This window comes from Castanea sativa, chromosome 7, assembly GCF_040712315.1.
Source record: "Castanea sativa cultivar Marrone di Chiusa Pesio chromosome 7, ASM4071231v1".
Lineage (NCBI taxonomy): Eukaryota > Viridiplantae > Streptophyta > Magnoliopsida > Fagales > Fagaceae > Castanea > Castanea sativa.
The window spans coordinates 21,850,812-21,867,225 of record NC_134019.1 but is presented as its reverse complement, the minus strand read 5'-3'; the positions used below and the strand labels follow the sequence as shown (position 1 = coordinate 21,867,225).

The window sequence follows — 16,414 nt, the reverse complement described above, 5'->3', positions numbered from 1 at the left end:
TACTTAAGTACCCCGGATTCCAACATTCGCTGGTTTCTGTCGGCATTTACATTACAGGGCCTTTTTAAGTCCAAAAACTCGGGTCCCACGTGGGTTTTGTTTTTTAGGCTTAGAATTTTCGGAGTACTGAGAGGAGAGGGAAGGAAGCTCCAAAGGTGAGAATTCGAGTCTCTTCGGAGCTTCTCTTCGCTTTTTTCGGTTGTATCTGTCTGTGTAGGAAAGATCGCTTTCCAAGAGTTTTTCTCAAGCACCGGCTTTCCTGTGAATCAATTTGAAACAGACAGGTGCGACTTTCTACATCTTTTTCACATTCATTGCTTGCTTGCTTGCTTTTTTTGTTTTTCAATCTGTTATGAACGGGATCCGTGGGTCGCAGAATCCTAATACATTGAATAGAGTCCTAAGCATTTGGGTTTTTTTTTTTTTTTTTTTTTTTAATATATATGGAATTTGGAGAGGCTTTGTGGCCAAGGAATGGGAGCGGAAAATTTGAAAATTTGAAAAACCTGGCCCCAACGTGGCTCCGCCACTCCTACATAGCTTGCCCCATTAAATAAATAAGTGTTTTTGTTTAATAAATTTGAAGGCTTTAAATTAATCTACTTAGATAATATTGAATTTCCCTAATATATTTTTTGTTAGTTGATTCTGAACTTGCGAAAGGAGGAGGAGGAGGAGGAGGAGGTTCAACATGAGTGTGGATTCCAAGTTGTTGGAAGAGGAGGTAGAAGTAGAATTACAATATAAAAAACCCAGTACTCGAAAACGGAAATTGAATCAAAAGCTTGATAATAATGGCAATGTCATGCCAGAAAAACTCTTCAAAAGAATTAAATTGTTTTTGACCAAACCATCAACCCTTCTAGTACTTGCTCCTAAGATTGGTTCCAAGGTTGTGAGGTGGGAAAATCGTGTCCGGCTATCCCATCTTTTGCGCAAATTGGTGAGACGCCGCAATTGGGTAGAAGTTGGTGGTGTGTTGAGCATGTTGTTGAAAGCGTCATGTAAGGACCGGTATCCATTGAACAATCGCTTCAAGTATTCGGTACGCTTACTTTGCTTCCCTTTGTGTTTTTTGATGTGTTCTTTTAGAAATTCATGTGTTATAATGTGTATTAGTGATCATTTAGAATGTAGAGGGCAGGGGACAATGATGTTTGTATTTTGCTGCCCTTTGTGTTTTTGATTTGTTTCTTTAGAAATTTATTTGTTATAATTGTGTATTAGTGATAATTTAGAATGTAGAGGGCAGGAGACAATGATGTGTGTGTGGTGACTTTTAGTCATTTTCGGATTAGGATCTTGATGTTTACAATGCAAGTTTGTGTTATGTGGTATTCATGCATTGTTTGATTCTATAATGCATACTCTTTCTTTTGTGTGTGTGGAACTTAGGATGAGAACCAATATTTTGTGAGATGTTCTAACTTGCACCTTTGATGGCAGCTTGATATGGAATATGGGCTTTCTATCATCAAAAAAGTCCAATTTATGAGTAAATTTTCTTGTTTGAAACAATGAAAACTTTTCCCTGGAAAAAAAATAGAAAGGAATTTTCTTCTTATTTTCATATAGTATAATCTTAAAATTTTTTGTTGGGCCAACTTAACTAGAGGCATGAAAGCTTGATTATTTTAGTCTAAATTCAACAGAGCAGATGGTCTTTAAATCAGAGTCTCTGATTCTTGATCAAAAGCTTTTTATTCCTCATTACTTTGTTTGAATGGATAAATTCTTTGGGTGCTTGTGCTTTTGCTTCTTTGTTTAAGTTACTTGATAGTTGTACTTTCCATGCATCTTTTTTATTGATCTTTTACTGTATCCTTCATACACCTCCTGTGTACTTGGATTCATAGTACTCTTTTGGTTGTTTTTCGATGAAGTCTTATTATTTATAATAAAAAAATTATATATCATAACATTTAGTATGCATGTTCATGTGCTTGTTGTTTAAGCTACTCATTTTAATCATTTTTACTCATGCAATTTTATTACTGTGAATCTTTATCATTGATGTCCTTGATTCTAAAATTAAGGAGCCCACTAATAAATTTTAGCAATAATTTTAGGTTTCAATGGAGCTTCTTAAGCATATGAAAAGTGATCGTATCAAGTTCACCAAAATCAGGAACATATATGACATTTGGATGAGAAAGAATGGATCAATGAAAGAATGGCCCATAGAGGTATGCTTTGGAAAAAACTAATCTTCAATATTGCAGAATCACAGAGTATTTGTATAGTGTTTGTTAAGTTGGTACACATTAAAGCCCTAGATATTTTCCAGAATAAGCATAAACAATAGCAACAAACCCACAAACTGCAAGTAAATATATTTCCGAAGAGTAATGTCCTTTACATATTTTTCTTTCATCTTGGTGGAAAGTGTGAGTTTATATTAATCTTTGTATTTTGTAATCCAAAGAGGGGTTAAAGTCCTTTGGTATGCTTGAAGAGCTGTAAAAATTTAATATTTTTCTTTTTAATTACTGCTTCCCAAATCTGTTGATCTTGGGTAGGGTTAGCCATAATGCCTCCTTACACCAAAGACAAAGCTAGACTGATCCCCAACTCCATAGTTAGAATTTGAATAGACTCAGATAATGTTCTTGTGTGCTCTGTGTTGATGCATCAGTATGATGCAAGTCATCTGAATGTTTACCATATAATATTCAACTTGATTAAGTCTAATGTTGGAGGGATATATGTGTGTAAAAGCCTTTTGACAAAGTATAGAAGAGAGCCTGATTCCTTTTTTTTTTTCCCCAAAGGATGAGGTATGAGGTAGATTGAATGCCTTGGTTTATATTTACAAAGCAGAGCTTGATTTTTTTTTTTTTTTTATAATTTCAAAGGCTGTTGCAAAGTCCCATCAGAATCACAGGATGAATTGCTAATTAGCCACCTTGACATTATATCTGGTTATTGTTAAATAGAAATTGCAACATAGTGCAGTAAGTTTGTACAACATAGACCACATTGTGAAAATTTGTAACAAACTGTCAATATAAAAATTTTAGTTAATAAGTTAAATGCCTTTTGTAATTCACAATTTATTACATATAATGCACTTAACTTATTTTAAAACACTGAAGTTTCTTATGTAGATTCTTTCTTATTGAGCAGGATAGATTTCTGGTTCATTTCGAGTTCATTCTATTCTGTCTTACACAAGGGAATGTTGAGGAAGCACATCAGGCTGCTATATGGTATTGTTCTTATTTTTTCCTGTGACCAGTGAATAGCTTGCTTGTTGATTACTTGAATGCAATTTAAAAAAAAAAAAAAATAATAATAACAAGAAGACAATTAGCTCTTGCTCCTCTGACAAGTTTGTACAACATCCCCTGTGAGAATGCAGTGGATGTATAGTTGTGAGCTAGGACCCATTGGGTGCATGCATCACTGTACCAATAGAAAAATGTCACAAGTAGTAGAACTTTCAATATCCCTTCTAGTATAATACTTGTATGTAAAATGTAGGATTTCTAAAAATTTCCATTTTATATCTTGGTGGCCTTGAAATAATGCATCGGTTTTCCAAAGATTTAACAGCGTTTTTTTTGGGTCAGAACTCTAAGCTAATAAGTTATGCACTTAATTTTGTAGCTAGTTTTATTTTTTTGTTTTTTAATAACTGGGCTGGTCTCCATGGCAAAGAAGGATCAAATTCTTTTTAAAACATTTGCAATAAACAATTCACATTAGTGAAATTGCTCTTTAATTCCAAGGGTTAGCACACAGATGGAAGTGGAGGTTACTAGTTTCAATCTCCCTCCCCCATCTCTGAGATGCTCAGTTGGTCCTCCGGCTTCCATTGGAATTTAAGTGAGTTCCAAAGGCTGAGTGAGTAAAATAAGTGGTAACGGTGATATGGCATGTTAAATGTGGTATAAAAATATCACTTGTGAGCATGTGATGATCGATTATTTAGGTCTGGATTATTCCATTGCTTGCTCAAGTTTGAGACTGAAGCAGTCACTTATTTGGTGGTCTTATAGTTGCTAGATCTGCTAGATCACTTGGAGCTGGAGCTATTAGTTTCTGACTTGTGCCTACCAACATGCAGAAACTCACTCAAAGCAAGCTGTTTTTGTTGCATGTTTGGGTTGATTTTGGATGCTCACATTATGCCCAGGTCCGAAACTTTGTAATGAATTCAGTTGGCTGGTTGGCTGTGCAGTTTTAATATAAACCATTTAGTATGAACTATCGCTAGCTTTAACATTTTCTCTCAAGGATAGGGTCATGTGGCATTAAATTAGGTGATGTTAGTGTTTTTAGGCCTAGACTAGTTGGTGTACATGTTTTATGGAGTACAATTTAATCTGGTTCATTTTGGATTAGAAGGCCTTTATTGGGTGACATATTGTCATAAAAGTCACAAGGTTTTTATGCTGATGCAAATCAATGTTTAGTTGGTTATTTGCAATCACTCTCATAAAAGCAAGTTACATGGTGTTTGAGGAATAATTGCAGTGACGGTGGAAGTTGCAGAAGTACAAACTACAAACGTAAAGTGAAAGGAGGTAGTAGCCTTGTGGCTGTCTAACTGCACTATAACTGTCAGCATCAGAAAGGTAGTTATATCATTATTACTTGTAACTTGCAGCAGTTGTTAATCTCTTTAAGAACATACTTGTGTAATTAGCTTGTGAGTTGTGGGGAGTCAGTGGATCATCTTCTTCTTCATTGCCCCATTGCTTGTGAGTTGTGGTCGTTGGTGTTTTGCTTATTTGGAATTCATTGGGTTATGCCTCAGAAGGTTATTGAGTTGTTTGAGTCTTGGCAGGGTAAGTTTGGAAGACATAGAAATATAGAGTTGTGGAGAATTGTGCCTCATTGCTTGTTATGGTGTATTTGGCGCGAAAGGAATGAGAGATGCTTTGAGGGCTGTGAACGCTCTATAGTAGAGATTAAGTCTTTTTTCCTACACACTCTCCTTGATTGGAGTGTGGTTTTTTGTCATTTTTCTTGTTCTTCCCTTTCTGTTTTACTTGATCGTTGTAATCTTGGTTATTGATTTATGCCCCATAGTACATTCCCAATGTACTCGGGTTGGCTGTTCTTCATTTTTTAAATAAAATTTTCGTTACTTATCAAAAAAAAAGTAATTAGCTTGTATTTTACAAGCGTTTCAATCTGAGTTCTGATGTAGGAGAATTTTAGCCAAGAGGGGGAAAAAAGGCCGATTAGTCCACCGCCTTTTATTTGTTTATGTTGTGTTTAATTTATTATTGTGTCTTTAGTATTTTAAAAGATCATAGTACATATTAAAAAAAAGATCATATAACTAGCATGTGCATTTGAATGAAGTCTTTGCTAATTTGTAGGTTTGGTGAGTGCCAAACATACATGCAAGATGTGGTTCTTACAGATAATTTATATGGATAATGGAGTGCAACCCCTTTATTAATTGGGTGTAGAGCTTCCCCTTGAAAGCTTAAGACTTTCTTTGCTAGGGACAAAATAAAAGGGATAGCAAGGAAAAAAAAGTAATCAGTTATAACTAATGAGGATGATTTCTTTTTAGTTTTGATCAGAAAGAAAAGAAACTTTATTAAATCAAAAAAGAAGAAGAAAGGCCAAGGTCAAAGTACACAGGGAGTATACTAAGGACACTCCAAAGGAAAAGTAAAGAGAAAAACAAAACAAAATAGCCCCAAGATTCAGGAAAGAGCCAAACCGTCCGAAAAGGTCAGAAGGTCTAAACCTGAACTGACAGAGTACCCGAAATTTGAGATATCAATTGAACATTCGAACATTCTGTTCCTTCAAAAGCTCTCAAATTTGCAAGTGTGCATGTGAATGTTTCTTTTAACAAAGTTTGAGAGCTAACCATAAATTCATACTTGTTCAATTCCTTTAGGTTGAACATGCTGTGCTACTTCACTCACTTTCTTTGCCACATGATTTGAAATTACAAAGGGGCAAGGCAAAAAACCTTAGGAAGATTGACAGTATATATATATATTTTAAATTCTAAACAAGATGATTTTGCAGTGTTCTTTATTAAAATTGTGTGGTCTTGAGAAATATGCATTTTCTAATGACTAGCATATCTTTGAGATGGTGTATAATGATTTTTAGTGTCTTTGGAAACAGTCATACTTGTGCTTGTGTTTTTGTCACTTATAAATTTCAGCATTCTTTTATGACAAAATATACTAAGTTCAATCATATGATTAGAGGAGACAGTATTTGAATTTCTTCATCAGAAATTAGTTATTGTGAATTGGATTTATTATTTCACTTGTCCTTTTCAGCCTCAAGCAAGAACAAGAACTGGACACTGACCCTATGTCAAATATGGTCATGGGCTTGACATTCTATGAGCTGTGGTATTCGACTATCCCAGAAGAGATGCAGTGGAGAGATTCAGATCTATTTTCATCTCGTCGCCACTCTGATATAATGGAAACAAGATTCAGCAACCCTGTCGAAAATTCAATGTGGTGTAGTGAAAATGATGCTCACAAGGCTGATATACCCATTCGATGCGATTCAGACACCTCTGTCATGAAGGATAAAAAAATATCTAGCAATGCTGATATTAATCAAAATAGAGAAGTTTCTATGGATGCTGATGTTAGCCTGCAAAGTGAACATCCCATGCAGAACTTCCAGCCACAAGAGTTTTCCATGAACTCTGATGAAATTACTGGAAATGAAGCCTCATTCTCTAAACATGGTGATCATATGCAGTATGCTTCCAATTTCTATTCTCTTCGTAAGTTCTAGATTCTTTACTTTTTTTTTTCCCTAAACGTATGTAGGTATTTTCTTTTGGATTAGTTTGTTATAAGTCCTTCCTCATCTTTCTTTCTTTAACTACTTTACTTTTCCGTCTGTACATATTATGTGGTGTGTCTGAGGCAGTTGTTAATAATGGAAAACGAATGTTTATAATCAACTTGCAGTTGGTCTCACTTTATTTAAGTACTTGTTTGATGAGATCCTTTGATTACTTTGTTCATTAAAGTGTATGCTTTCTCTAAAATGCTTGGCTTGATTACCACCATTGGGTGAAACTGGACACCAATGAGAATAATTTTTGCCTTTCTGTACTTATTCAGATGTTCTTTTTTATAGATATACATATTCAGATGTTTTAAAACTAAGTTAACTAATAGGAGTGAAATATATTGGCCTACTTAAATTAATGAATGAACTAAATGCTATCCCTAGTAGGTTAGGATTGTCGAGTTTTGTAATATATGTCTACTGCTAGATTGTGTTTTTCTTTTTAGGTGATAAAAGCTTCTTATTCATGGTACAAAAAAGGTTGTAAATGGCATTTTCTGTTTTTGAATTCTAATGATTGCTGAAGACCAATCTATGCGCATTTACATTGTGGGACAGATTGTAACTTCTTAGTTCTATTGATATAATGCCTGGACATGGATGGATTTTGAATTATTGGCTTTTTAAGTCTATTAAGTTGTGAAGTTTTTGTTAAATAATTTGATGTTTAGTGGATAGAGTGGAAGATATGCTGGTTAGATCGAGCCAAAGTAGTCACACGACACTATGCGTAGCTGCTGTGACATACATTTAAAAAGGAAAAAGGGAAAAAAAGACATTGATATACACTTTCATGTTTGTTTGAGTTGAGAAATTGATTTTAAACCTAAAGAATAGACATTTCTATGTGGGTACTACTTGTGGAGGTGGTATTGGTGGTGCCTGATGGAATTGGTGGTGGTGGGAGTCTTGAAGCCTTTTTGCCTCCCTAATATCTTTCTTTGCATATATATATATATAGCATACAAAGTATGTAAGAAACTCAGCTTCACATCTGCCACTAAATATCTCCTATATGCTTCCTAGTCTCTGAAGCACCGACGCGGCAAAATGGGTGCCGTACCTGCGTCCGATGCACGGTGCGGTGGGCGACGCTGCTGCCTGCACGTCGGTGCCGCGTCCAGTTTTTTTTTCCCCAGACACGCGCCGATTTGGTGCTGACTTGGGCTGATTCGTGCCGATTTGGGCCAAATCAGTGCGTATCAGTCGGTACAGCCGCCGATTTAGGCCGAAATTCAAAAAAAAAAAAAGTGCAAAACGCCGTTTGATACCTTTCACTCTCGTATCATTCTCGTCTCACGTCTCAGCTCAGCTCCTCTCACTCTCGTTGTGCCTCCAGCTCCACGCCTCCGCCATTTGATAACTGATAAGTTTTGTTAAAAAGGTTTGTTCTTTTTTCTTTTTTTTTTTTTTTTTTTTTTTTTTTTGGTTGAGAAAAGGCTTTGTTCTATACTTCTGTTTCTTAATGCCTTTGTTCTGTTTCTTAAAAGGTTTTATTTGTTTTTTTTGTGCCTAACCAAACACGTGAGCCACATCTTTCCTTTTTTTTTTAATGGGAAGCTACACCTATATTAATATCTGCCACATATATCATTTATTTTGTTTTTGGGCTGACCAAATACGTGAGCCACTAAGCCACATCTTTTTATTATTATTATTATTTATTTATTTATGAGAAGCCTCATCTATTTTAATACCTCTGTCAATAATTCAAGTGTCAAAAACTTGTGTGTACTTATTACTATCTATTATTATTATTATTATTATTATATGAGTTTTCTATTATTATTATATAAAAAAGCATGCTTAGCAATATATATAATATATAAATAAAAATATTTTTAATAATTTTTTAATCGTCGCACCCCGCCGCACCCACACCCTATTTTTTCAAAAATTGCTGAGATCCGCACCTGCACCCGTACCCGCACCCGAATCTAGAAACGCACCTATGCTTTATAGTTCCTAGTAGACCGCCCCTTCCAACGTACCAACAGATCCACTGCCCTTTTGGGCATAATCCATTCACACCAAATAATTAGAAGACAAGTAACCATAACTCTCTAGCCACAAGACATGAATGTTTATGATGAATGCTGATTATTATTGTTACCCATTCTCAAGTGATTCCTTTGACTGATATTGTTAACAACAAATATACATTCCCTATTAAAATAATGTTTGGTGTTTTTAGGCTTTGGAAAATCTTGTCACAGTTATTGGTTTATGAGCAAATATAATGTTAACTAAATTTCTTTTCTCTTGCCAAAGGGGGCTTGGAGACCTGGTTGTTGCCCTTGCAACTGCCGGATCCTGAAGAAAATTGTGAGGATTTGATCAATTTGCATAGGGGAATGCTTAATGATTATTATATGGATGCAATTAAGTATTTTCAACATGCTCTTTACTCAACACCGCCATTATTGGTGGCCTTACTTCCTTTGGTACAGGTATGTAAACATTTATTCCTATACATATATTTTTTGCTAGTAAATTTTATAGCCTTATGAGATATCATACTTGTTTTTGATAAGTAATGAGATATCATACTTGAATTTAGTGTAACATATATCAATAATGAAACTATTGCAGCTTAGGGAGAAATTAGGAATTCAGCACTATATTTGGGTTCTTAGAGAGATCACTTAAAGGGTTCTTGAATCTTGAATGAGTTAAGGGTTTAGGTAGGTTCAAGTAATAAAAAGATTGGGTCTTGAATTAGTTTGATGTCTGTTTGTGGGTCAAAAGGTTAATTGAATGAGAAAAAGTACAAGATCAAACCTATGCGATCGCACCTCTAAGCTTAAAATAAACTGTTGGAATTTTATTAAATTCAATCTCTCTATCTGCATCTTTTATTGGATACATAAAACACGCATTCATTTCATAGGCTATTGCCAATATGCCCTAGGACTAGGACTAGAACTCATGAATAATCTTTTCCTAAAAAGACTAGGACTCCTAATAATAACAAAGAATATAAAGAATTTCTAAACCAAAAAGAACATGACTCAAAAAAAAAAAAAAAGGACTCATGGGCCTCTGGAATAAGCCCACTACAGCATATTCCCGAAAATCTGGAAATTACCAAACTACCTGTATTTTAAACTTCATTAAAACTGAAACAATAACTTGCTAACCTATGGAAATTTTAATAATAAGAATCATTATAATTAAAGCAGCCTATGAAAGGTGCCAAGAACCATGGTAAAACTAGACCACAATTTTTGAATCCTTTAATTTGTAGTCTTGTTTTTCTCAAACTCTTTACTATTTCCATCATGGTGTATTCTACTAGTTAAAAACAGAAAAATAAGGGGAGAGAGCGAGAGAGAGAGAGAGGAATATGCTAGGTTATCTTTTCTTAGACTTGAAATATTCAATACTCAAAAATCTAATTTAATCACTACATTGAAGTGAGATGCCTTTGAAGACATTATTTAATTGGATGAAGGCTGTGGATCACCTTGCTTCCTTGGATTTCTTTTACTGTTTAGATTAGCCTGTTAGGGGTTAAAAGCCCTCAGATTACTCAGTAACTGGTTTTGGCGGGTGGATTGAGATTAACAGTGAGGATTGTTGTATAGTATGCTCTAGTATGTGCAACTAATTTGAGTGAAGTTCTCCTATGTCATAAAAATAATAAATATGGTCACTGATTTTGTCCTTCAATTCATGTATGTTCTTAGTTCTTTTGTTCCATAATTTCAGTTGTTGCTGATTGGAGGTCAATTTAATGAGGCCCTAAAAGTTCTAGAGAAGCTCTGTTGTAAATCAAACGCAGCACTTCCTATTAGGTACCGATTCCTTTGCTTGCTTTATTACTCTCACTGATTGGGAATATTTTTTATTTTTTATTTTTATAAGTCTGATTGCTAATAAATGAAAGGAGTTTGAGAAGATAAGAGTCTTATGTGGGGAGAGAAACTTGAAACTCGATTGATTTGGAAAGAAGATTTAAGTTCATCTAATTGCTTGAGAAAACATTGGTTAAAAAGCATATGGAGTAGTTGCTACGACAGGAACTGGAGTTGGTTTGTTGCTAACTTGCCATTGGTTGTGGTAGTGAAGGTGGTGTGCCAGCAGTACCATGGTGTAGTGCTGTGCATGGTTCAGTCAATTCAGATTTGAGGGAAAGAAAGAGGATTGGGGTCTGGCGGCAATGGGTGAGGTTGTAAGGCAGTGCTGATGAGAAGGGCTGAAGAAGGTGAGATGTACATGAGGGCATCGATTATTGAATGGGGAATGGGGGAATGAGGGTAAACTGATGAGGTTTTATTGGGTAGCTAACCATGTGTGTGCAGGTTCGTGGTTACACGCCACTAAAACATTGCCACATATTTATAACAGTTAAATGTATAACTTGGATTCAATCAAATTTTAGTCAAGCATGTTGGTTAGTTAGATTCTGACCCAACTCCTTAGGTTGTAAATATTTGGACTGAACTGACCTCTTTCCCTTAGAGAAACCAAAAAATGTGATCGAACTTTGAACCAGGCTGGTTCATTAATGTTGGTGCACATCCCAACCATGTTTTCTGGAGGATGGGGCTTGTTTTTGATAAATGCACACAAGTGAATTTATTTCTCTTTATAGTCTTGGTGTACATCCCAACCCAGTCTCTCAGTTCATGATGAAAGCTTGAATGATGTATTTGTGATTGTTATTTGGCCATGTTAGATTGCTTTTAGTACTATCTTCCAAGAAATTTCATTTTTCTTTGTTTCCCTTAAGGATGATTCACATTTAGTTCATAGAAAACTGATGGTATTTCTGAAGATGTGTGTCTTGCCAGTTCCAGGGAAAGGCTGGATGTTAACTAGGCAGCAATTGTCCACTTTCCAGACTAGGAGTATAACCAGCTGATTTGACCAAGTTCTATGCTGCTCGAGTCAAGCTCTATTCACCAAGTTTGAGCTTGGTTTAACATGGCTTGGCTTGGTTGATTTACCTGATCAGCCTTAGTCAAGCTTTAGCTAGAGAGCTCAATTTTTCCCACAAGCACTTTTTTTTTATTTTGGGTCCTTTTTAGCTAGTCCTGAAAAGGAAATAATTCCTACAGAATTATTTCTAATTGTATTTATATTAGTCAATTAATCTAATCCTTTGTGTATGCTAGGCACTTGCCCTTCCAAAGTTATATTTCTATTTTTTTTTAGTATATAAAAGCTCATCAGCTCGTGAGCCAAGCCTATGTAAGTTGACCTTGAGCTCACTTACTCTACGAACACAGTAGCCCACTTTTGGGCTCAAAGTCAGCTTGTTTGCTATTAGAGCTTGTTAAATTATTGATTGTCTCCTTTTTTGACTTTATCTACTCTCGGGTTCCAACCGGTGTGGGGAGTGATAGATTAAGATTACGTTGGTGCCTTAAGGGAAGTGTTATGTTAGACACTCGGTCTTTTTGCCAAGAGATTCGGGGTGCTCCTAACCCCATATTTCCATGGAAGGGTATTTAGAAAGTAATGGTTCCTAAAAGGGTTGCTTTCTTTTTGGTGACAGCGACTTTATGTCGGACTCTTACATTGGATAGCCTCATGAGAAGGGGTTTGCCTCTAGTGAATCGATGTATGTGCCACTGCATTGGGGAATCTATGGACCACCTCCTTCATTTTGATGTAGCACATGCTTTGTGGGTGAATATGTTTCAGATTTTTGGGGATCAATAGGTCTTGCTGGGCTCTGTTTCTAGTTTACTATTTTGTTGGAGATATTGGCTTGAGAAGTACAGATCAAATATTGGAATTTGGTTCTAGGTTGTTTGATGTGGATTGTTTGGACAGAGTGGAAATGTTGCTTGTTTGAGGATTCTGAAAATTCATTGGATCATTTAAAAAAGTTTTCAGTGAACTCTATTTGACTGGTCTTGGATGGGCCCCTCAGATTATTCATCTAGCATAGAGTTTCTTGTTTCTCTTAGAATAGCCTTTTGATTTTGATTTTGATTTTTTTTTTTTGTTCATCATCATGAACCGTTTGTTTTTTTATTTTATCAATGACACTACTTTTATATATATATATATATATATTGATTCTCTCAAAAGTTTAAGTTAGTAAGAAATTGTGAATATAATCATTTAATTTGACACTCCCCTTTCACGTGGAAAGAGAGATGTCTTTATAAGACCATCTTTTGACTCTTGTCCTTCTTGTGTGAGCCTAAACCCTTATTAAGTGGGGCCCAACACATTAGAATTTTAAAAAAATAAGAGGTAAGGTGGAGCAGGGTTTAAACCCAAGACTTCTTGCCCTGATATCATGATAAATTACCATATTTCCCAAAAGGTTAAGCTGCTAATGATAAGTAAAGGTGACTTTAATAGTTTAATCTTACAGAGATGAATTAAGTGGATTAGCTCATTTGGAACCCTATTTGTGATTGTTAGTGAGGTAGCAGTTTGTGACATAAATCACCATTCAGTTGGATTTTTGTCTAAGATTCTTTGATTAGGCACAACAAAGTTGCTTTTTGCCTGAGATCTTTTCTGGTTCATTTATCAGTAATTCAAATTAATACATTAGTGAAATATCTCGTAGCTCCAACTTAAGTTTCTGTTTTCTGTGGTTTTGTTTGTAATGATATATTTGTTCATTCATGTTAGTTGATGCCCTGATGTCTTGCCACCTTTAAAAATGACTAAATGTACGTGTCATTTACAGGTTGAGGACTAGTCTTTTGGAGCATTTTGATCGTAATAACTGTGTCTTGCTTTCAACCTGCTTTGAGGATATCCTAAAGAAGGATCCAACATGTTCCAATTCATTGGCAAAGCTTGTCAGGATGCATCAAAATGGTAACTTATCCATTCTGAAGTCTTGATCTTGCATACAGTCTGGATGAAACATGGTTTCCTAGTTTACTTCCAATTTTTTTTCTTCTAACAACTGGTTAGTCTTCAAAGTAATTATCTAATTAATTAATAAATTTGACCAAAAGAGGGTGTATTCAACTGCATGGAAGGTATGCAAGATTCATGCTAAAAAACAAAACTTAGAAGAATTATGATCTTGAACTAAAAGGCTACAGAAATTCCAAAATCAAGAGTGATGGTAAGCTACTATTAGAGATCAGCCGCTTAAACACCTTGGAAACACCATCTTGTAATCACTGATAATTCAATGCTCTCAAATGTTCTTGCATTGTGTTCTTAGCCAATACACCACGAGGCATTGGGGAAGCTCTATTTCAGTGACTTGTAAATAGCCTTTCGAACTCACCAACAACTCCACAATCGTCTTTAGTTATCGACCTCGCCCATGAAATATGGAATAAGATAAGAAGTGGCCCTATTCCCTGCCTCTGCACAATGAAGCAAAAGGTGTCAACCAATGCCCCACTTTTTGTTTACACATACAACGCCAATCCACCACCATATTTCCACTTAATTTGTAATAGGAGTAAGATTACAATTATACAGCGTAGTACTAACTAGTACACATATCCCAATAGTGATGATTAATTATACAAACATTTATAATTGCTTTCTCCTGATATTTTGTAGGGGATTATTGTCTCGAATCCCTATTGGAAATGATAGCATTGCATTTAGATTCTACCTATGCAGAATACAATACCTGGAAAGAATTTGCATTATGTTTCCTTAAGCTTTCTCAATATGAAGAGGATCAAATGTCTGTGTGTACAAATAAAAATGAAGATGGGCAGGAGCAAACAGAGACCATTTATTTTAGTAAGACCCCCAGAATGTTTACAAAGGGAAAATCAGGAAAAAGTTGGAGGCTTCGCTGCAGATGGTGGTTGACACGTCACTTCAGCAATAATATGCTTGTATCTGAGATTGCTGCAGGTACCTTCCACCTTTCAGTTTCATATCAAGAAAAGCATGTCACTTTGTGCTATTTGTATTGCAGTTGCTTCTGATCTCTGTCTGGATGATATAGTTATTGAACCATGCTGATATTTGATTTTATTGTCGAGGATTTGGTCTTCAATTAGAGAATAGAACTAGGATGATCTGAGATGGATCCAAAAACTTTTTGGGTTTAGTCGGATTCTTATTAACCAATTTAATAACTTGATTTGATTCAGTTAGCTTGATTAGTTGTGATTTATTGAAGCTCCTCCCCTTAGTGTATGTTGTGAGAAACATGAGGTCTGCAGATGGCATGTCTAATTTTAGCCGTACAAACTGATTTTTATTTATTTAAATTTTTGGCTGCTGCAGGTGATCTGCAGCTATTAACTTATAAAGCAGCATGCGCATCGCATATGTATGGAGAAGAGTTCAATTATGTTGTGGACGCTCATAATTGCTTAGGAAAGGAAAATGATAGGGATTTGTTATTGTTCCTGCAAACGCATATGGAGAACTCAATTGGAATTTATACAAACTTTCTAAATTAAAAAAAAAAAAATGAGATCACCTTTTCTGCAGGCAAAGTTTTATTTACTTATGGAATGGTTGGTGAATGATCCATCAGCATTACTCATTAGTTGTCCTTTTCCTGGCCTTTATTACCCTCCCAATATTTTATTTTATGATGCCATTAAGGTTTTGTGTTTTTTTTTTTCTTGAGAGAGTTTTAACCTATGGCGTCCGCTCCTGATAATAGCTCTTTATTATCAGACCAAGACATCAATCAGTTTTTGGTGTAAGCGGTATGTTTTAAAATATTTTCTTGCATTATTATGTCCTTATTATTCTTGTAACAAATTTGCCCCCAAGGGTCAATGTTTCAGCACAAAAGATGTGGGTCAATGAATGTACATAAGTCTTAGTTAACCCGCAATGCATGTTTAAATTTTAAAATAGAATCATGATGAGGGCAATTTAATTCTGTCAAGTATAATTATCTCCCTTTTCTCATATTATTAAAAGGGTGTAATAGTGCCTATCAAAAGAAGGGTGTAAGTGTAATATCCTTGTAGTGACCTAAAAATTAGACCAACGGATGAGAGGTTTGATGTGTACCGTCAAGTCCTCAACAGCTTGTAGTTGTGGGTCAATATGCATCCACATTCCACGAGGAAATATTAAATGATGATTGTAAACTTGTATTACTGTTTATTTATTTTTAATGTCGTCAAAGTAATTCGTAATATAAAAGGTAATTTGCTATGTTTGCATATGGATCCTTACATCGTTACATTCCATTTAGGATTAGGAAAGGTCCAAAGCCAATCCAAGGGAACAGTGTAGCTTCATAGGGTCTTGCATTTAGACAAAAAACTCTTAGTATAAGTTGGGATTGCTTGTGCTACTGCCTTAATAAAAAATTCCTTACTCGCCTTAGAAAGCAATTTTTCCTTCCATCTATAGCTAGCTTCTTTGCAAGTTTTTCCTTAATGCCATTGATAGTATTTCGCTTTTTTCTTCCTACCAACGAAGAGAGACCAAGATATTTCTCATGTTGCCTGATGACTTGAGCACCAAATCTTTGTTTAATTTCCTCTTGAACTGCTGGATCAGTATTAGAGCTAAAGAAAAGAGTAGTCTTAGCTCTATTTAATTGTTTGCCCGAAGCTATCTCATAAACCTGTAGAATTATTTGTAGAGAGTCACATTCTTCCAAAGATGCTCTACAAGTGAGACAATTCGGGTCCACCCCTACAAACAGAAATACCCTCTATCTTACCATCACATACCC

The 16,414-nt window shown here is 35.3% G+C and overlaps 1 protein-coding gene across 2 annotated transcripts; it reads left to right on the top strand.

Moving 5' to 3' along the window:
- The first annotated feature begins 94 nt into the window (after nucleotides 1–94).
- Nucleotides 95–15,311, top strand: LOC142643633 (uncharacterized). Of its 2 annotated transcripts, none has more exons than XM_075818331.1 (10): nucleotides 95–284; nucleotides 664–1,045; nucleotides 2,070–2,186; nucleotides 3,127–3,209; nucleotides 6,267–6,730; nucleotides 9,076–9,254; nucleotides 10,516–10,601; nucleotides 13,466–13,599; nucleotides 14,308–14,613; nucleotides 14,992–15,311. In XM_075818331.1, exons 2-10 carry the CDS (start codon nucleotides 692–694, stop codon nucleotides 15,168–15,170), a joined length of 1,902 nt encoding a protein of 633 aa, XP_075674446.1. In that variant the 5' UTR covers nucleotides 95–284; nucleotides 664–691; the 3' UTR covers nucleotides 15,171–15,311. The 2 variants fall into 2 exon arrangements, with proteins under 2 accessions (XP_075674446.1, XP_075674445.1); XM_075818330.1 differs by having other exon boundaries at nucleotides 643–1,045.
- The last annotated feature ends 1,103 nt before the right edge of the window (nucleotides 15,312–16,414 follow it).

Bases quoted from the DNA above. Each gene is read 5' to 3' on its own strand.
- LOC142643633 (XM_075818331.1), top strand. From the start codon at position 692: ATGAGTGTGGATTCCAAGTTGTTGGAAGAGGAGGTAGAAGTAGAATTA. The intron at 6,731-9,075 runs GTAAGTTCTAGA...CTCTTGCCAAAG, and splicing joins TTCCAATTTCTATTCTCTTC to GGGGCTTGGAGACCTGGTTG. The intron at 10,602-13,465 runs GTACCGATTCCT...TGTCATTTACAG, and splicing joins AACGCAGCACTTCCTATTAG to GTTGAGGACTAGTCTTTTGG.